This window comes from Polyodon spathula, chromosome 17 (genome assembly GCF_017654505.1).
Source record: "Polyodon spathula isolate WHYD16114869_AA chromosome 17, ASM1765450v1, whole genome shotgun sequence".
Lineage (NCBI taxonomy): Eukaryota > Metazoa > Chordata > Actinopteri > Acipenseriformes > Polyodontidae > Polyodon > Polyodon spathula.
In genome coordinates, this window is record NC_054550.1 from 7229693 (window position 1) to 7248108 (window position 18416).

The 18416-nt window shown below is 37.3% G+C and overlaps 1 protein-coding gene across 10 annotated transcripts in view; it reads right to left on the reverse strand.

The window, feature by feature from the left end:
- The window catches only part of LOC121329758 (pleckstrin homology domain-containing family A member 7-like), a 117211-nt gene extending 110355 nt beyond the window's left edge, over positions 1-6856 (reverse strand). For 5 of the 10 annotated variants that reach the window (XM_041275518.1, XM_041275517.1, XM_041275515.1 and 2 more), the window contains exons 1-3: positions 6737-6856; positions 6545-6621; positions 6340-6397 (exon numbers count right to left, since the gene is read on the reverse strand). In XM_041275518.1, the coding sequence (XP_041131452.1) occupies positions 6340-6397; positions 6545-6621; positions 6737-6819 (218 nt within the window). In that variant the 5' untranslated portion in view covers positions 6820-6856. The remainder of the gene's footprint in view (positions 1-6339; positions 6398-6544; positions 6622-6736) is intronic. The other 5 variants (XM_041275525.1, XM_041275532.1, XM_041275523.1 and 2 more) reach the window with 1 other exon arrangement.
- Positions 6857-18416: the final 11560 nt, after the last annotated feature.

An 18416-nucleotide genomic window follows, 5' to 3' on the forward strand; every position in this document is an offset into this window, starting at 1 on the left:
AGACCAAGAAAGTAAACGCCAACACTTATCCTTATGTAAACACTACAGCAGGTTTAATCCATTCTCAGCAGAGGCCTGACAGCAGTTAGGCCTATCCCTAGCTAATAAAACTAGAACAAATACACTGAACTCTATTTAAAACAACCAATCACGTGGCAGAAATCATATCATAACAGACACTAGCAAAAAATAAAAAATAAATCTAAACAAAAAAGGAATATTGTATACATAAAGTGAAACTGTCAGCTTCGTCTCGCTGCTATTGTTATCAATTACAGTAGCATCTGGTTTAGATTATCAATCCGTTTGCTGGTCACCACTGTATGTGATCGCTTGACTGTCGAGCTTATGGTGTAGCATGTAGGCAAAAACAAGACAGGAGAAACTGAACCAAGCCTTGAAGTTATCTGCAGTCCTGCAAAGAGTCACATTATTTTTTTGTCTTTTACACTCAATACCTGTATTTCACAAACAAAGGTCATTGTCACACAATACAATATACAGCATAGTAGAGGAGCTGAAATGATTATCCAATTTAGATACAACTTTGTACAATTAGGGACACACTTGATTCCCATTGATTTTCTACGAAATCCTTTGGACAGAAAGGGTCATGTTTCACAAGGCACAGTGTATACTAATGATGATGTTGTCTGTATAAGGCACAGGCTACTGACACCACAACACATGGCCTAGTTTGTAGAGTGATCTTTAATGTCAGACATTAAAATTACTACAGATTACAATATAGTATAGCATCACTAGGATTCAAATATCAAAAGTTGTCACTTTCTCCAGGGCTAATATGGCCTTTATTGGTACAGATTATGCATATTTACATGTTATATGTTATATGATGTAATACAATACAACTGCATTATGAACAGCAGCTACTACCATACAACGTAAACATGACATTCTATGAAAGCCTGGTTGTTTAGGGGTTAAAAAGTAAACATGTAAATAGAAATAAAACACTATGGGCATATACATCAGCTCATTTTGTTTTACCAAAGTAAGCACATTTCTTAATTAATAACACTGCCAAGTCTGAGCCAACATCTTTATTAAAACTCCAGAGAACAAGAAATGCAAACATCACACGCAGAGATTTTAGCTGCCCAGGGAGCATGTGACTTGCTTCTCCAGCTCAGCCAGTCATTGTACCCTACTGCAACACTGCAGAGAAACGGGAACAGAATACATTTACTCCCGAATAGGACACTGCTCAAAACTATCTGGGATGGAGATGCTGCAAACTGCTGGGAACGAGTAATTTAATAACACTGCAAAACTGTAACCGGAATCAAAGTAGCAAGGTCTTTAATTTCTGCAGGGAACCGTTGCTAATTCCCTCCATTACAGAAATAAAACAAGCACAGTGATTGGTATTGTGCTTTACCAGGAAAGTTAAACAAGTACCTTGATTTCTTATTCATAGTTGAAATGATCACACATACAGTAATGATAGCTCACAACATTTAAGTCACACACACACACACACACTATCTGCTTATACCACATTTTGTTCATGATGTCACCAGGGAGAGAATTCAGCAATAGTGAATTCTAAACTGCAAGTCTTGGGCTCATTGGATCTGATCAATAGCAACTACATAAAACTCTAGTTTAATACACTATGCTGGTAACAAAATTAAATTCAGAAATGTAAACTTTACTTTAAAACATTAAATAAAGTTATCTGTATTCTTCTAGCGACTTCAGTAAAGGACAGCTACGGTAACGGTAGCCTGTAGGACTACTTCCTTTACGTGATGTATTGTAATAGACATACGTATCATCTTTATTGTGATACAAGACCAAAAGCATGACACCAAATGGCTCTTGAATAAATAAGTGTGTTTTATAGTTAGTTGAATACATACCCCCCCACCTTATTTATTTTTTGTTTCTTTAATTAAATAGTCGTTAAACGACCCTTTGATTTTATTATGCATTATAAAAGTTGCTAATCTGTACCATCACCTTTACAGAATTGTGACACAGTACATCATATCACAACCTGCATAGTGTAATATGTACCATATCATAACATTAGTGAACAGTAACACTCCTACTAGCCTGTACCCAAAACAGATGAAAACAAATGGCAAGCTTTAGATATTTCAGTTAGAAAAAGGGGTTCAACTGACTTTCTACTGTTCTTTCAAACATTTTCTGTAGTCTGAAAACAGTGTTTATTTGAAGCAATATAATTAATAAATATATTAGGCAGATAGATAGATAGATAGATACTGTATATTTCTTATTCACAAAACAATGTTATACTGAAAGACAGTTTGCTTGTTTATAAACTCCAGGTTTTGATAAGACTTTAGTAGAAATCCTGAGGGAACGACTATGGGAAAACAGCCCCTCGTAGTCCAAGACCACCCGGAGCGACCTGAGGACTGAGGCCATTCTGTAGCCATGCTGGATAATTGGAGGACCTCTTAAACTGTCAGTCACCCTAAATTATGCGGGTTAAAGACTTGTACTGGGAAGCTGAACAAGAGGCATTATTATGTGTGTCAACAGGCATAAACTCAAACTTTGGTCCAAAACCCTGCTCCCTTAGAGACAAAAAACATAACAGGTCCACTACAAAAGTTAACACTTCCAATTAAAAAAAAAAAAAAAAAAAAAAAAAGTCAAATATTTGTTCTACAATGCTAATATTATAAAGAATCCCTTCCTCTGCATTGCATTTGTTTATTTGATATCTACACCAAAAACGCACTGAAACTGCAAACAGAGTTGTAAATAGAAGTACACAATGGTCTGAACACTGGTAATTGTTACAGTCTGAGAAATGCCAGCACCTCATAACACATCACAATTCTAAAATAAACACAGCTCCTGAATTGTGTTCTTACAACACTGCACTTCAATCAAATTATAGTCTGCAAATGCATTAGGAGTAAAGGCCGTATGTTATATCTACACAAGGTACTGTGGTAGTTACTGTAACCTGCCCTATAACTGTCAAATTGAATGAAAAGTTAATATCCCTGCAGTAATCCATTAATAACTATTGCCTGTAAAACATTCTGTCATCTCCATAGCTTAAAGGATTTTAATCAGGCCTATATATTGGCTGGGAGTTTATATTAGTTTAATTATAAAATACATCATTTATAAACTGGACCTTTAACAGTACAGTTTGTATGTGCAAATATGTCCTTGTTTAAATGTAAGAACAATGGTGTTCTACAGACACTATTACTGTATCAAAACTATTTACACGCAGTTCTGTGAAAAAAATAGTGTCCCGATGTTATCAGATAAACGGTCTAATAATTAAAACACTGTTAGCAACCATAAATTACTGTGGTTTATAAAAAAAATAAAAGAGCAATAAAAAGAAAACAAAAGGTACAGACTATCAATGTTCACCTGTTGTGCTAGTGCAGCTCCAGAAGGCTTGCTATGGTAAAACACATCAGTAGAGAGGCATATTTATTATAACACAGGGAAAAACTATCTGTTGTTTCTTACTGAGTGCTTGCACAGAGCAAGTCGATTTTCTGGTTGTTTCATTACTCTTTAGAACTAAGGTTTCCACTTGGCTTCATTTTGACAATAAACTTCCATTCACTAAAAACTCAACTCAATGTGTGTCACTTTTAAAGTGTGTGGTTGTAACAATATTTTAACATTTCATTTAAGGGTTTTTTATTGAATAATTTTGAAATATGTTATATGATTAATTTAGTAGCCTATTATGTTGGGCTGAATAATTACTGTATCCATTTTGTTTATTAAAAAGCACATTCCATCCAACAATTGCATGCCAAGTTTCAGTGATATCACATTATTGCAGTTCTGATTTCTCAGTTTCTGTAATGGTGTAATTGCACAAAACATTAACTGTTCTCAAAGTTTTACAACTTGGAACAAAAAAGGCAGGACTGATTTCCATTACATGACAGTAGGTGTTAAAACTTCATGCTGATATTGCACTCAGCTCTAGCCAAGATAAACACCAACTAAGACACAGCTTCTTTTACTGTAAACAACTTTTCCTTCCATCTGATAATGTAGATATCCTTCTGCCTGGTGTTGATGGCTGAAGTGCAATGCTGGCTCCAGGGATCAGCCCATTTTGCCTCCCTGGCGCATCAGCACACAACGGCTGCAATGCTGGCTGCAGGGATCAACCACAGTGCGGCCTCCTTAGCGCATCAGCATGACGATCGTCTCGACTGAGCCAAGTAGGGTACTTCTCTGGGACTTCAAGTGGGCACCTTCCATCCTTGGTGTTTGTCGACTAGCCCACGACACCTTGAGGGCTCGACAGTAACTCTGGCGTTCCAGCATCATCCCCCTCTGGCCCCCACTCAGCTCAGCCCAGCTTACTTACCTTCCTTTCCATCAATGTTACTTTCTTTCTACTGTGCTTGAAGTCCCTAACGAGAAACTTTTCGTCTCAACCAGAGCCAGCTGCTGCTGTAGATAAGTTCTTCACTATTCGTCACAACTCTTGACCGACTCCAACGTCTCTGAAAAACCAGGTTGTGGAGTGTGCCACAAATCCTCTACAACCCACCTCCACTGGGTAAACCTGGACTCACCATCCTCGCTGTTCCGCTTCAGCAGCTAGTTGAGCGTACTGAAGTTTCTTCCTTTCATACGCCCACAGCATCATCCCATAGCACTGTTAACTCTACCAGGTGAACAAGGCGTGCTGATCCAGACCACAAGACAATATCAGGTGGGGAAATAAGCCGTTGTCCAACATCTGCCAGCATTTCCCAGTCTCCAGCAGCTTCCAGTTGTCCTGGACAAGTTTTGGTTTTAATACCTTTTCTTGGAGGTTGCTCCCCTGGATGGAGGAATGTTGTTTTTTGTCTGTTATATATTGCTGGCATTGGGGGCAACCTGTTGGTCATGCTGCACTTGTCTTCTAATGCTAAGGCCAAACATTGCAACACTTGGTCATGAAAACCAAGTAAACCGTCCTTGGCTAAGACCCACCTTACATCCTGCCAAAATGTGTCTTAATGTAGCTGGCAATGAACACAAAGGACACCATGGACCCTCTCCTGCCCACAGATAACGGTTCTGTGGTAATGGGAGAATATCACACCTTGACCTGATGAGGAAACTGATCCTGCTGTGTTCCATTGTCCATAGATCTCGCGTTGTTCCACATTCTCCCTGCTAGGCTTGGGAAACTGCCTCTACACACCTTATCCTCTCCTCCTGCTTTTGCACCTCGTTGACTACCAGCTTTCTCCGTTGAGCTGGGGCTGCTTTGTGCCATGTTGGAGGCGCTGAACTGAAACCAAGGCCTCCTCTCCCATGCTGTACTTGCCCCATGATATCACTGATACAAACGGCAGCGTTTGCATCTTCCACAGCTTCCTTTGTCGCCCACTTTCTTCCAGTTTTCAAAAAAGGTGCTGCCTCCCTCGCACACTCATCGTCCAACTATCAATATCATTTCCAGTCGAACCTTGGCACACAAACTCTTTGGTTAGAGCTATGGCAGGCAGCTGCAGTATCCCTTTACCATACAGTAACACCCTGTTGCGGCAGCATGTAATTCCTAACCATTTCATGACTTATGAACTGATTAACGCTTCCAGCTTCTCTACTGTTGTCAAGGAAACCTCATACACAGTAAGTGAACAAGACAATTAATTACAACAATATAATCTAGCTACAGCTTTAACATAGCAATGTACGTTTTTCTAGTTGTGTTTGTTTGTTTTGAGTTTAAAAGAATACATTTCATTAGTAAACAGAATACAAATACAAACACTGTTCACTTACAATATGGAATGTATACCGACAGTACATTCCGATTTCAAACTTTAAATGCAAATGCTGTTGCATCCACAGTTAGAGCTAGCGCTACCCAGCCTTTAAATTCAGAACCACAACAGAACCACAACAACAAAACAACTTTGATGCCAACGACATAACTATCTAACAACTGGAATAGAAAACGAAACGACACACACGCACACATAACAGCTGATCAGGACAGTCTATAACGTACATAACTATTTGTTGGAGCTTTCTTATAGATTTGTCTCCAGTTAAAAATTAACTATTTATTGGAGAAATGCGTGGAATCGAAAGTGAAATGCATTTATAAATGAACAGCAACTAGCCAGGCCCTTATTTATTGCTTCGTTAGAACATACGACTACGGCACGGTACATCACCAGTGATCAAGTCGATGCAAACCAGGGACAAGTTTGGAAGGCTGACAAACAATCTGCAGGCAAATGAACTTCACTGTTTTTTTGTTTTTTTTAAACTGTCCATTGCATATTAGTACCACAACGCAAAACAAAAAAGCATGCCGAATATGTAAATGACACTCACTTTATAAAATAGCTTGCTCCTTCATTTGTAAAACCTTCCTCCCAGCCCCGCGGTAGGTCTAGAGATTAGTGGAAAAGAAAACAGAAAAAAGTGAGAGTCACTCAACCAGTCAAAGCAGGGATCGCTAAGAACCTGAAAAACTAGCAGAACATGAAAAGAAAATTAAAACTTTACAAAGTTTCTGACTTTCAGAAATAAAACGTACCTGACCGTATCATATGCCCAGAGTTGACAGGTTCACCGCTACGAGGATGTAACCAAGTAGTGTACTGAGTTTCATCGCTGGGGAAAAAAAAAAAAAATACACCTGTTACTGAGCAAGTGCGCCAAGCAAACTTCTCAAAACAAAGTGAACAACAGCGATACCAAGCCCAGGTTCATTAAACTGGCCTCTTACTTGACAAAAAAGACCCTGCCGTCTTCACAGACTCCATAGGACCAGTGTTCAGGTAAAGTATCCCGCCCTAGCGGAGCCGCCATGATCCCGGTTTGAAGTACTATTTCATTCTCTCTCGACCTCCAGGGATTCCCAGGCTCAATAATCACCGCCAGGGTTCTTCAGCTCTTAAAGGGACAGGCCACCGTCAGCGAAAACAGTCTTTGAGTTTTATGTTGCCGACTAAAAATAGCGTGCAGAAAAGGTTGGATTTGGTTTAGCTGCTGGTATGCACTACACAACAAAGGCTTATTGTTACCGTGTATTGTAATGATAATGCAATTTATACTGTAACAAAGCATTTGGGTGTTTTTGAAGGTATTTCTTTGTCAAGCATATATTTATACACCAACAGAAATACTGGATGAGTAGGTAAGGTATTTTGTTTGCAGCGCCAGGGCTGAGGGCACAACTGGGAAACAATACCAGGCTAAACCCCACAGGGCTGTAGTGCGCGTATTGTGATGTATAGTGGCACTCTTCTATGCCAAAAATTGGAACCCAGTATTTGCTTCCAATGGTACCTAGTTGCTACATCATAGTGTTTAATAGTACAGTCGCTTAATAGTACAGTTAAGGCCAAAAGTTTTGCATCACTTCGAATGTTAAGGTGGAGACATAATAAAATAAAATAAAAACTATATGATCATAATTTAGATATTTTATTTAACATTGTTTAATCAAAGAAATTATGTCGCAAAAGTCTACCGGAAGCCATCACAGTACAGTATTTCACGTTAGACTTCAAAATGTCACATTTTACAATTTCTATCAGTTTTCCTTAAGTATATGGAAGACTACAAAGCGGTATTTAATTCAATATGTTAATATAACAATATTCAGCAGTTTTCATTCGACGTTATGATGCAACATTTGTTAATTCTGTATGGTGATGCAAAACTCGTGGCCATAGCAGTGTAGATGAGTATAGTCGTGTTTGAACAGCTACAGTGTGTATATATATATATATATATATATATATATATATATATATATATATATATATATATATATATATATATATATATATATACTACTGTGCTGGTGTATAAATTTAACACATGCATATTTTTGATACAAACTGGTGTATAAATTTAATACATGCATATTTTTGATACAAAGTTTGAAAAATAAGGCATTGAAAAAGTCGTCTAGTTGAAAAACACTTTGAGTTTATTAAGTTTCTTTTAGAATTTGCAAAAAGTAAAACTTGTAGTGTGTTCCTGAAATGAAGTAAACTGTAGCTAAGATCCAATGCATTAGCAGCAGCTTTTTAAATGAAACTTTAATTGAAATGTAAAAACTGTTCTGTGACCTCCACCAACACCTTTTCTGACTATTGATTTCATTACACTGAAAGCCTGAAATGGTTCTTTTTGTAATTACAGGGGTGGAATTAAGACTCCTATTGCAGAGCAGTTTCACCCATTCCAGGCTGAACTACAAGCTTGGTTAGGCACCACAGTGTAGAGATAACAAGCACAGGTGTGTCATTAAACCAGTGGTGGACAATCACACTCCTGGAGGGTAATTCTGCACCAGGTTTAACAGGTAAAATGAGATAATTAACTTGCAATTAAACCATTTAGAACAGGGTTAGTACAAAGACCAGGAGTGGAATAGCCCTAAAGGACTGTGATTGGCTGTCCTTGTATTAAACGCTTAGTAAAACCAGGACTGGATCACACTGTTGTGCAATGGCAGTCCTAATTCGATCCCAGCAATTATGTTTATAATTCCTGGAGGGCAGAAGTGGAAATAGCACAATGGGGTTCCTGTCTCACTAATACCGGCGTTTGCACAATCCTGTTCACTCTGCACCATAATGAATTTCTACAGTCAATTCATAGTTGTATGTAAAGAAGTAGTAGACATAGTAGCCAAGATTTTAAAATCCCATACATTTATTAAACAGCTGTGGCTGTGACTTTATTTAATGAAAGCACCTCATACAGTATTCTGCCTCTATGGAGCAATTGGATGCCATCCTGAAGTGAAGATCGTTTATTAAATGAAATCTGACGATAGTTAAGGCTGAGGAATTTCACAGATAGAAACATCCCATTCCACCTTCATATCCAATTAAGAAGAGCTCAGTGGTCCTTTTTCAGAATCCATAAAGCGACAGGGGCCAACAGGATTAAGCACCCATCATGTGTTAAATTTGATAAGCTCAGGAAAAAGACAAAAATGACAGGTGCTGGAGAACCACTGGCAGATCTGCCCCCAGTTAGCCAATCAGAAGTCATCTAAATTCTGTTCATATAGTTATTATTTTTTTTAAGTTGTCTCAGTCCTAAAATTCTAGGTGATGCAAAACTTTTGGCCATAGCTGTACATACATATAAGATAGACAGATGCCTCTATGTATACTTGCAGTACCCCTCACATTCTGATATTCACTATTTTGCACTCAACTTGTCCAGTGGGGACACCACAAAAATGGAATTTAGCTAATTTTGCTGTTTTTCTCCTAAAAAGCTTAAACAATAGCCCCCTCTGTCAAAGTTACTATGAAGAAATACATTGCTGTTTTTTTTCTTATTGGTTTTCTTTTGCCACAGTGATTCCCGGAAGAGTCCACAAAATTCCACTGCTTAACCTGATTATAGCAATACAGACCATCCTGCACTGTGTGAATGAAAATGTAGGGCAATGAAAAACTGATAAGAATTACAGTACTGTTTGTGAAACACAACTAGCAGGAGCTGGCAGTATTTCTCTTGCGAGAGAAGAACCTGGACCCTGGAAACCACCGAATTACAACCTTTTAATTTCCACTGCAGCAATTTCATTTCGTCATGTTTCAAAACCAACCTTGAAGTCTTTAAATAAATGGTTAAATAAAGGTTTTGTGAATAGGACTGTCTGTTACATGTTTTAATTGTACTAATATGTAATGCACATTCTGTAGCATGTTTATAATTATGTTTATAATTTTATGGAGGGCAGAAGTCCAAAGAGCACAATGGCGCTTCTCTCTTTATCATATCAGAGTGTGCAAATGCAAATCCTCTTCACCTTACACCCCAGTACATTTCTACAGTCAATTCACAGTTAATTGCATTGAAATGTTAAAGCCTTATGTTATTACACTAGTTAAACTATAAAACTTTATCCCAATGCATAAGAAAGTTTTCCATACATACTATGCTATACACTCTACAATAATGCTTCCTCAGCACCTGAGGTAACAGCCCAATTTCTAGTTGTCATCTGGTAATTTCACCAGGAGGATGAGTGATGTCTCAAAGTGGATGCACTTTTCAAGGAGAAAAAACAATTTCATAGGCTGCTATTGACCTTTTTAGCAAGCGATCCTTGGCTCCCCTTGGTATGTAAAATCCATTTGTAATAAAACATTTCTGGCTTTTCAAGAGGGAACATCAATAATGTGCAGAAGTTATTCTATTTCTTTGAAAATAAATCCTGGTCTTTATTTTCTTATAAGATTTCCCTACTAGTGCAAGGCTGATCATTGTGTTTATTGCAGCGACTCGACACATTCAAAGCAATATTAATATTTGCATGCTAAAATAATACAGTATAATCGTATAGAATCGCTGGTGGCTGCGGATTCAAGCATGTTTTCGTTTTACCATATTCTCCTTATAAATCCTTATCAGCACACTGGATAACAGAAGGAATTCCTTCACCTTGTTAATACATGTGTGAATAGTCTAAAACACTGGGGTCATTGATGAAGCTATGAGAGGCTGCCCTGGTAGTATCTTTAAATACCACTCTGCCTCTTATCTTCCTCAACAATTACACTGTATGTTGATAATGCAGGAGATTGCCTCTCAGTTTCTTTTGTAAATACTTCAGCCCAAAAATGTTTTCTCTTAACAAAAAAATGTTTTAAATCTATGTGGACCCTAACAGTCCCTGATGATTTCTATTGTTAAGAAATCTGCAGCCCTGCTTTTGCTGTTTTGGAATGGTGCAATAAGTAGCTGGTATCTGGAGAAGTCATCACTGACAAGTAGGTATAGTCTGGAAGCTGATAGTCACAGAAGGTGCTAGCATTGGATGATCTGTGGCTATAATTGTGTCTGGCAGTGCACCAATATACCGCAGTTCTCTTATACAGCAATTCTATAACATTTTTTGTCATGAGAAGAGCCCTGTCCTAAGTTCTAATATGGGACTGCTCCAGTTAAGCATAAATAGAAGGTCTACAGGCCGACTAATTATTTATTTCAGGAAAAAGCTATCTGAGGAATTATAAGTTTATATAAGGTTAATTTTTTTTTTTTTTCTTTAATATGCAAACAACTCACAGTGCAGGTGTTGCAGGTGCATTCGTGTTTTAAGACAAGCTAAGGCAGAAACTATTTCAGTGACAGCTTCAATGTGCAAAACTTTGCGAAGAGAAATCGTATGTTTCCTCTGTTTTTTGCCACTAAGCAGTGATTTATTCTTTTTTCCTTTGTACAGCAGTGCCCTTTATTTAGTGTTAAAAAATGCCTTGTGACTTAGGACTTCCTCCCTCTCGCCATGTGTACAGGAGTCGAAAAAAAGTGTATGTTTATGTTTCAGTGCAATACTAGGCATATATTTTGATTAGCCAGCTAATTAATATTCATAGGCCTGTGTTTCTGGTTGACAGGATAATCAATGGGAATGCTGGTTTCTGTTGTCCAGGTAATAAATAACAAATTGATTATTGAATATGAATTAGGTGCTATGTAAATAAGACAGTTGGTCTGCTGTTACATGTTCTATATGATATTTAAAGATACACTCAATAATCAATTGGGGGTGTAACAAAGCTTTTGCTCCTGTTTGTAAGCTAAAAGACTACAAAAAACAGTTTAAAAAACACAGATGCAAGTTTGGCAGAACCCTTAAATTACTAGATGTTTTAATACTGGTTTTGGAACATTGAAAGCTTTTTTTATTCCTGTTACAAAAAATTGCAATACAGTTCATTCACTATTTTTGCATATATAATTTAAATACGTAATATTGCTCCAGTCAATTCATTTCTTTTTTTTTTTTTAAACTAGGATGAGAACCTGCACCTCACTTAGTTAGAATAAAATTATGCTAAATTGCTAATATAAGTGGATGTATGGACAGGGAAATTGCAAGCGATGCCCATGCTCGTTCAAAAAAAACTCTTCAGCAGTCTGACGAGCATATTATCATGCCACTGCCATTGCTGGAATGACAGAGCGATGAAGAGCTATTGGAAAACATGATGTTCCAAATGCACTTTATTAGTACCAGAAGGAACACCACACTACGACTGAGTGTTTTAAGAAATACCTATGGCATCTTAAGAATAAGACAAATGAAAGCGGATGTTTTTCAAACTCCTGGGCGAGAGGGCATTAAGAACTCTTCTTGTACACGTTTTGCCCCTTGAGGACTGACCATTGACCAGCTGAGGTCTCTTCAGCCTGGCTAGGATACAGAACTGACAACTAAGCCTCCAGGACGAAAACGGCTTCAAACCTTCCTGATCAAAAGAATCTCTATATACAGAATATACTACTCCCAATCCATACTGCATGCACGCAATTAACCTAAACCCGAAGAACATCACGGTTACAGTCACAGGAAATGATTACAATTTATCTGCAAGAAGTCTATGGACAAGACCTTCGTATCTTTTTGTTTGTTTGTTTTTGCCTATGACTGCTTCTTCAATAAGCCATTGTTGCGTATTACCATAAGTAGATATACCACACTATACTGTACAAGATGTGCTTTAGTCTACGATTGCTACCTGCTCTGTTATATTACTCAACGAAGCATACTTTTCCTTTGGCATATCCATGGGCCAGTCGAGAGATATGTAGAAAAGCGCAAGTAAAGCATATCTTTAACAACATACTGTAAACTAAATACATATCATTCTAATGTCATATAACAGGCACGTACGCCTATAACATATTGGAATGGTTGTTCTTAATTTCTGTGCCATGCTCAGTGTGTTTTTTATAAACATGTGTCTCCTCTTAGGAATAATTAAAACAAGCATATAATGACAGTATCTTACATTGTTTTACCAACTGAATGAATCACTTATCATGAACACGTTTTCATTCCAACAAACATGCTGAAAGCTGCTCATCAGAGTATAAAGTGAAAATCGCTTAGCAGCCTCATTATGAATCATTTCCAGTGGGTCTATATTTGGCCATACACACAAAGCATTCATCCAGCACCAAGTTTACACCATTTCCTTTTCTAAAACAAAACCACAAAGCTTCAAATAAATGAGTAAGCTTGGAGGGGGAGGGGGTTATAAAACCTAAATTTAAAGTTTTTTTTTCTTATAATTTCTAATTACTCGTGCTTTTTCTCATCTGCTTTGGGATGGAAGTGGAGATCATAAAGGTACTTAAAGGTAATCCATCTCTTCTATAGGAAAGTGTACTGAAGCAGATAGAAGGCACAAGTCCAAAACAGTGATTCCTCTGGCAGAGATTTCACTATAGCACATTATACTGGACACAGGCTTATAGTTGGTCCTGTTTCCAGAGCTGCTGCATTTGCAGGATATTCTTCAGTAAACAGAATTCCAGAAACAGTGCTGAAAGCTCTAGGTTTGTATAAAATACAAGCAAAGTACAAAAGGATCTACAACAGAAGAAAAGAGGGGCCAATGATACCATTGCAAGTGAAATAAGAGATAATAAAATTGATTTGGAAACATTGCTTGGTATCAAGAAAGGATTAATCATCCCAAAGGAATTTTCAGGCTTCATAAAATGACCTTGTGTTTTTAATGTGTGCTACATGAGACTTCTGAACACATAGGGCCTGATTTTTAAAGCAGTTCCTGCCAAAAAAAACATGTTAATAATACATTGGGATGGAGTTCAAGTTGAATCCTCTGCTGTTCAAATTCCAGTAACCTTTTTATTGCGTTGAAATATTAAGTATGAGTCAGAAACTACTAGAAAATCAATTAGGCACACCATGGCTCAGTAAGATTATGTAAAGGAGCTGAAGCACACGATGTGTCACCTGACCGACTGTGCAGTAGTATAAGATCAAGAGCAGTTAGTTGGTCATAAAATGGTTTAGTTGAAAGATTTGTGTTCTAAGGTATGGTAGTTAGAGCTTATACAATGGACATCTTGAGAAGATAACAACTGTACTGATATTGCCAGAGAAGACAATGGCTGCACAGACATCTGAAGGGTGTCATTCAATCAATATATACATTAAAACTAAATGCAGCTTTTGAGTAAGCTGTAGTTACGACAGGGATAGGCTTTCAGAATGAAAATGCTGTGTGATTCATTCGTTTTCAAAATAAACAAATAATTCGAAATCAGGAGAGAAATTAGATGTACCGTACAGACTGCGTTTCCACAATGGTAGCTGAGAGAGAGGTGATTTGTGGGTTAGCAGAAGACAGATCTGAGGTGTAAGAAGTATGCATTTTTAAAGACTAGGGAAGCACACATGAAAAATGGAAGGACATTACTTAGCACAGACTAAATGAGGCCCAGCCTTTTTATTTTTACTCCTCTGTGAGACAATGAAGAACAAGACGCTCCATTAGAAGCTATGCAATATGCAGAACGTATTTTCATTTTTTACATGTTAGTTCCAGCTGCACCTTGCATGTATTCCCATTGTGTTTCTTTATGTAAATCCATATAATTGCCACACCTCAAATGCCATAGAATCTATTAATCAAATCTGGGTTGCACAAGCTCTTAACTGTCTGCAACATAAATGCAAAATTTCATTTTAGTTTTAAATCTAGTTGTTTTTTAACCATGAAAAGACCTTTCTTGCCTACTGCATACTGTATCTTTCCCAAGCCCTTGACATTAGCATTACTAGGCATCCAGGCAGATATAAAAGGCAGTGCAATAAATAATTAAGAAAGCTTTCTCTACAATTATGTTTTTTCTGATGAAAATGTTTTATTGTTTGTAAGTTATTTGCATAATGCATAAACACCCAATCTAAAACAAAACCAAACTAAAAAAAAAAAACTTACATCACCTCCCAACGTTCAAGGTTTTTTTGAGATAAGGAATCTAATCTATTTAAGGAATAACTCCCTAAGCAGGAAGGAACCAGATAAAGTAAAAAGTGTGAATTTCTGTTCTCTAAATGACACAAGCAACATATAGAGGTTTTACACCTACAAGTGTACATCAACTTTAAAATCAGAGACGTCAGCTGGCTTTCTGTCATTCTTTATTTCAAATATGCCAGACCCACTTGACCTAGTTGTATTCTTTCTCTGGTATTTTCTGTGACAAAATTGATATCCAGAAAGATGAAAACTGAATGACTTAAATACCGACCATCGGGGGAACATAAATTCAATGAATATTTGATTTAATTTCACTTAGCCAACAAATGTTGTTACTTCTGGCAACCAGTGATTTATGATATCCCAATGCTTTGGGAGGCACCCTCCAGAGCAGGAACACATCAAGACATTAATCATGGTTAAAACACCAGCAGAAGAGAACCATTCCATCCACATGCAGCAAAAGTGGTCGCTCTGACATGTTAACCTGAACAACAACAACCAGTGTTGCGAATAATACAACAAAACTTAAGTTAATCTTGGCAGGTCCTTCAAATGTGGACCACTTTTCTGGTTTAAATGTTTAGCATTTGTAAAGAGGGGTTTGTTTAATGTTTGACTGTATTCTACAGATAATACCACAGGGTTGTGCATTCTGTCTCATTACTGCTTCTTATTCAATGCCAATGTATGAGCGCTTAATTATGTTAATCTAATCCAAATAGCCTGCAAATACAGCATAATAACACAGGCATGTTCATATGGAGATTGGGAGGGTAAATAATGCATGCTATTGCGTCGAGGAAGAAACAACATGACAATGAAGTCCTCCACACAGGGTTCGAGCAAGTTTCTCAACAGCATGCCACAGTTAATGTTTAATTCGACCCAATACAGTTTACAAAAGTCTGGACGTGTTCTCCACTGAGGCATATTTATTTGTCCAAGGACTCAAGTAGTTGGCAAACGGCTATTACCCCCGTGATGGCAAAATAATTAAGAAAATCCTCCAAAACACTGTTTAAAACAGCACTGTAACTGTACATATTGTCATCATTCTGCAGCTAAATAACTAACTATAATAAATAACTAACTGGAACTAAATAATACAAAAGCAGTTCTTGGAATTGCGTTGTAGAAAATGTGTATAAAACTTCCTTCACATGTAAACAGCTCCTGTCATTGCCAGGCTACATTGATAGCATCAGTCAATAGTAAATCTAAAGTAAAAACCAATGAGTGCTCAAATGATATTGTACAATAAAAAAATCATCCCATGTAGAGTCATTGCCCATTAACTTTCATGAGCAGGAAATTCATACACACACTTCAAGCTTTAACAAGAGTGCCACACAAGCTTGGCACCTTATTAGTAAGTAACACTTATAAACCTAGAACTATGTGCCATTAATCATTATTGTTATATGATATTAACAAGTCTTGTTGTATTATTAGATTTTATTACACTCTCATCTGAACCTAACAAGTACAGTATCAACAGTAATTAGAGGCAATTTCAGATAATTATCTTATTAATTGATATAAATTAGCTTGATTCAATTATTCTATTGAAACTGCATATTTTGTCTGATAATTCATGCAGCTAGTGCTGACTGTGACAGTCACTGATTGGATCAGTATTCTCTAGTGTTCTCTAGATCAGTGCTCTCTTTTATCTGGCTCTAATTTGCAGAGCATTGGCGTTTTATTTTATTTTGTAATTATTTCCAAATATAGGTATCATTCTTATATGATATAAAGGATGCAAGTATCTTTATAATAAGAACTAAAGGACCTGTACTATAGAGAATACTACAGTCTTGTGTTCGTCTGTAGTAAATAGTTTTTCACACCATGGGCACTGCAATATTTATCACCTGATGCCCCCTTGTGGTAAAATCCTTAATTACATTCACTTGCTCCAACAGCCGAATAAAGGTCAATAAAGGTTTTAAATGCGTCCACGAACTCTTTATCCAGCGAAGAAAGAACCAGCATAGAGGGCTGCTCTATAGCAATGCTTCTTTTCAAAGTGAAGAAAACGTTTTGGAAATAAAAAGATGCAACGGTAAAAGTGAGTGATGTAACGTGCATGAAGCACAGTCTGTCGCCGTGTGATGGACGCTGGTTATGTTGAGGTTGTGACATCGTAACACAGCGCCGACTCTCTCTGAGCAGCCAGCTCTCAATGTTACCAGAGGGAAGGTCAGGCAGCTCTTATTAAGCCACGAAGATGATTATACTGTTGTAAGAACAGCACACAAAAGCACTAAGAGGACCTCCGTAGTATCAGTCATGCGCTTCTTAATTACTGTGGGGGCGCTGAAGACACGGTATACAAAAATACAACAACTAGTTTCAAAGGAAAATAAACCCAGGCTTAATAAAATTAAAAGTGGGAGTATCCGAGAATCCACATAGGAAAGGATCCTGTGTTGACTCAGAAACAAGAAACAAGAAATTTACATTTAAACAACAGGTTTCATTATGTGTAAGTTGTCGCTTTGGAATTCCATTCTCACACATGATGTTAAGTGCATGTAATAAATATTAGTGAATGGTAACTATGTGCAATTAATGTACATGTAAGTGTATTTGTTATCAATAATATTCTGCATGCAGTACACCTGTTTTCAGATTAAACGCTGACGTCATCATTAAATAACCCTCAGATAATTAAACCCAGTAGACTCATCCATTACACAAGACTTACCTGTCCCCAAACTACAGCAGTCTGCTGCAATCGTCTGCAATTCTTTCCATGTTACAGTAGAACAGGTTGATTACGGTACAGTAAAAATTAAACTGCCAACGGAATATTACACTGTCAACATATTTTGATACATATACTGTACACTACAGCATATACGTTAGCAGTCATGAAATAAATTCTTCCTTGCATAATGTCCAACAGAATACACTGTCATTCAAGAGTTGATTTCACAGTATACATGACAGTGTGAGTGTGCTGCAGTCCAAAATAAACCCTCTTCCTTTAATTATTTGTTCTCTAAATTCCTCATATAGATAAAGCTGAAAGGAATGGGATCCTTTTGGAATTCTGCACTCTGAAATTAGTTGAAAATTAAAGTTTTAAAATACTTAAAGCAGCGCAGACTCCATCATATTTAGCTTTACTAATAACAAATCCTATTGCTCGGGGAATGTCAATGCCTGCATGTACAGTATTTTCAAGTACTGCCCTTGCATGTGCAAAGGGAGACAAATAACCAGGTGACTAATAACTGGTTTATTGAGTGGAAGGGATATTTCGTCATGTTGTAATTGACCCTGTTTGTGCACTTCTCTCTCCTGGGCACTAGGTCCTGCCACGTTTCGTTATGCATTTCTGCTGCCACATTTGTATTAATAAACCTTGACTTGAAACACACTCACACCTGTTCAGTTTGGACTGCAAGCATGTCTGATTAATGTTATCAATCAAATTCAGGGCAAGGTGGTTTATCTCCTTGCATTCCTGGTGACTAATAGCTTTGTTTTCTTTAAAGATCTGTTGTGCAAGAAAGAACATTGCTAGCTGTCAATAGGCTGTTAATAGGTATAGATGCCCTTGTTTCTTTCAGTAAGAAACACGTTAAGTTTTCTTCACAAATGTCTTCCCGT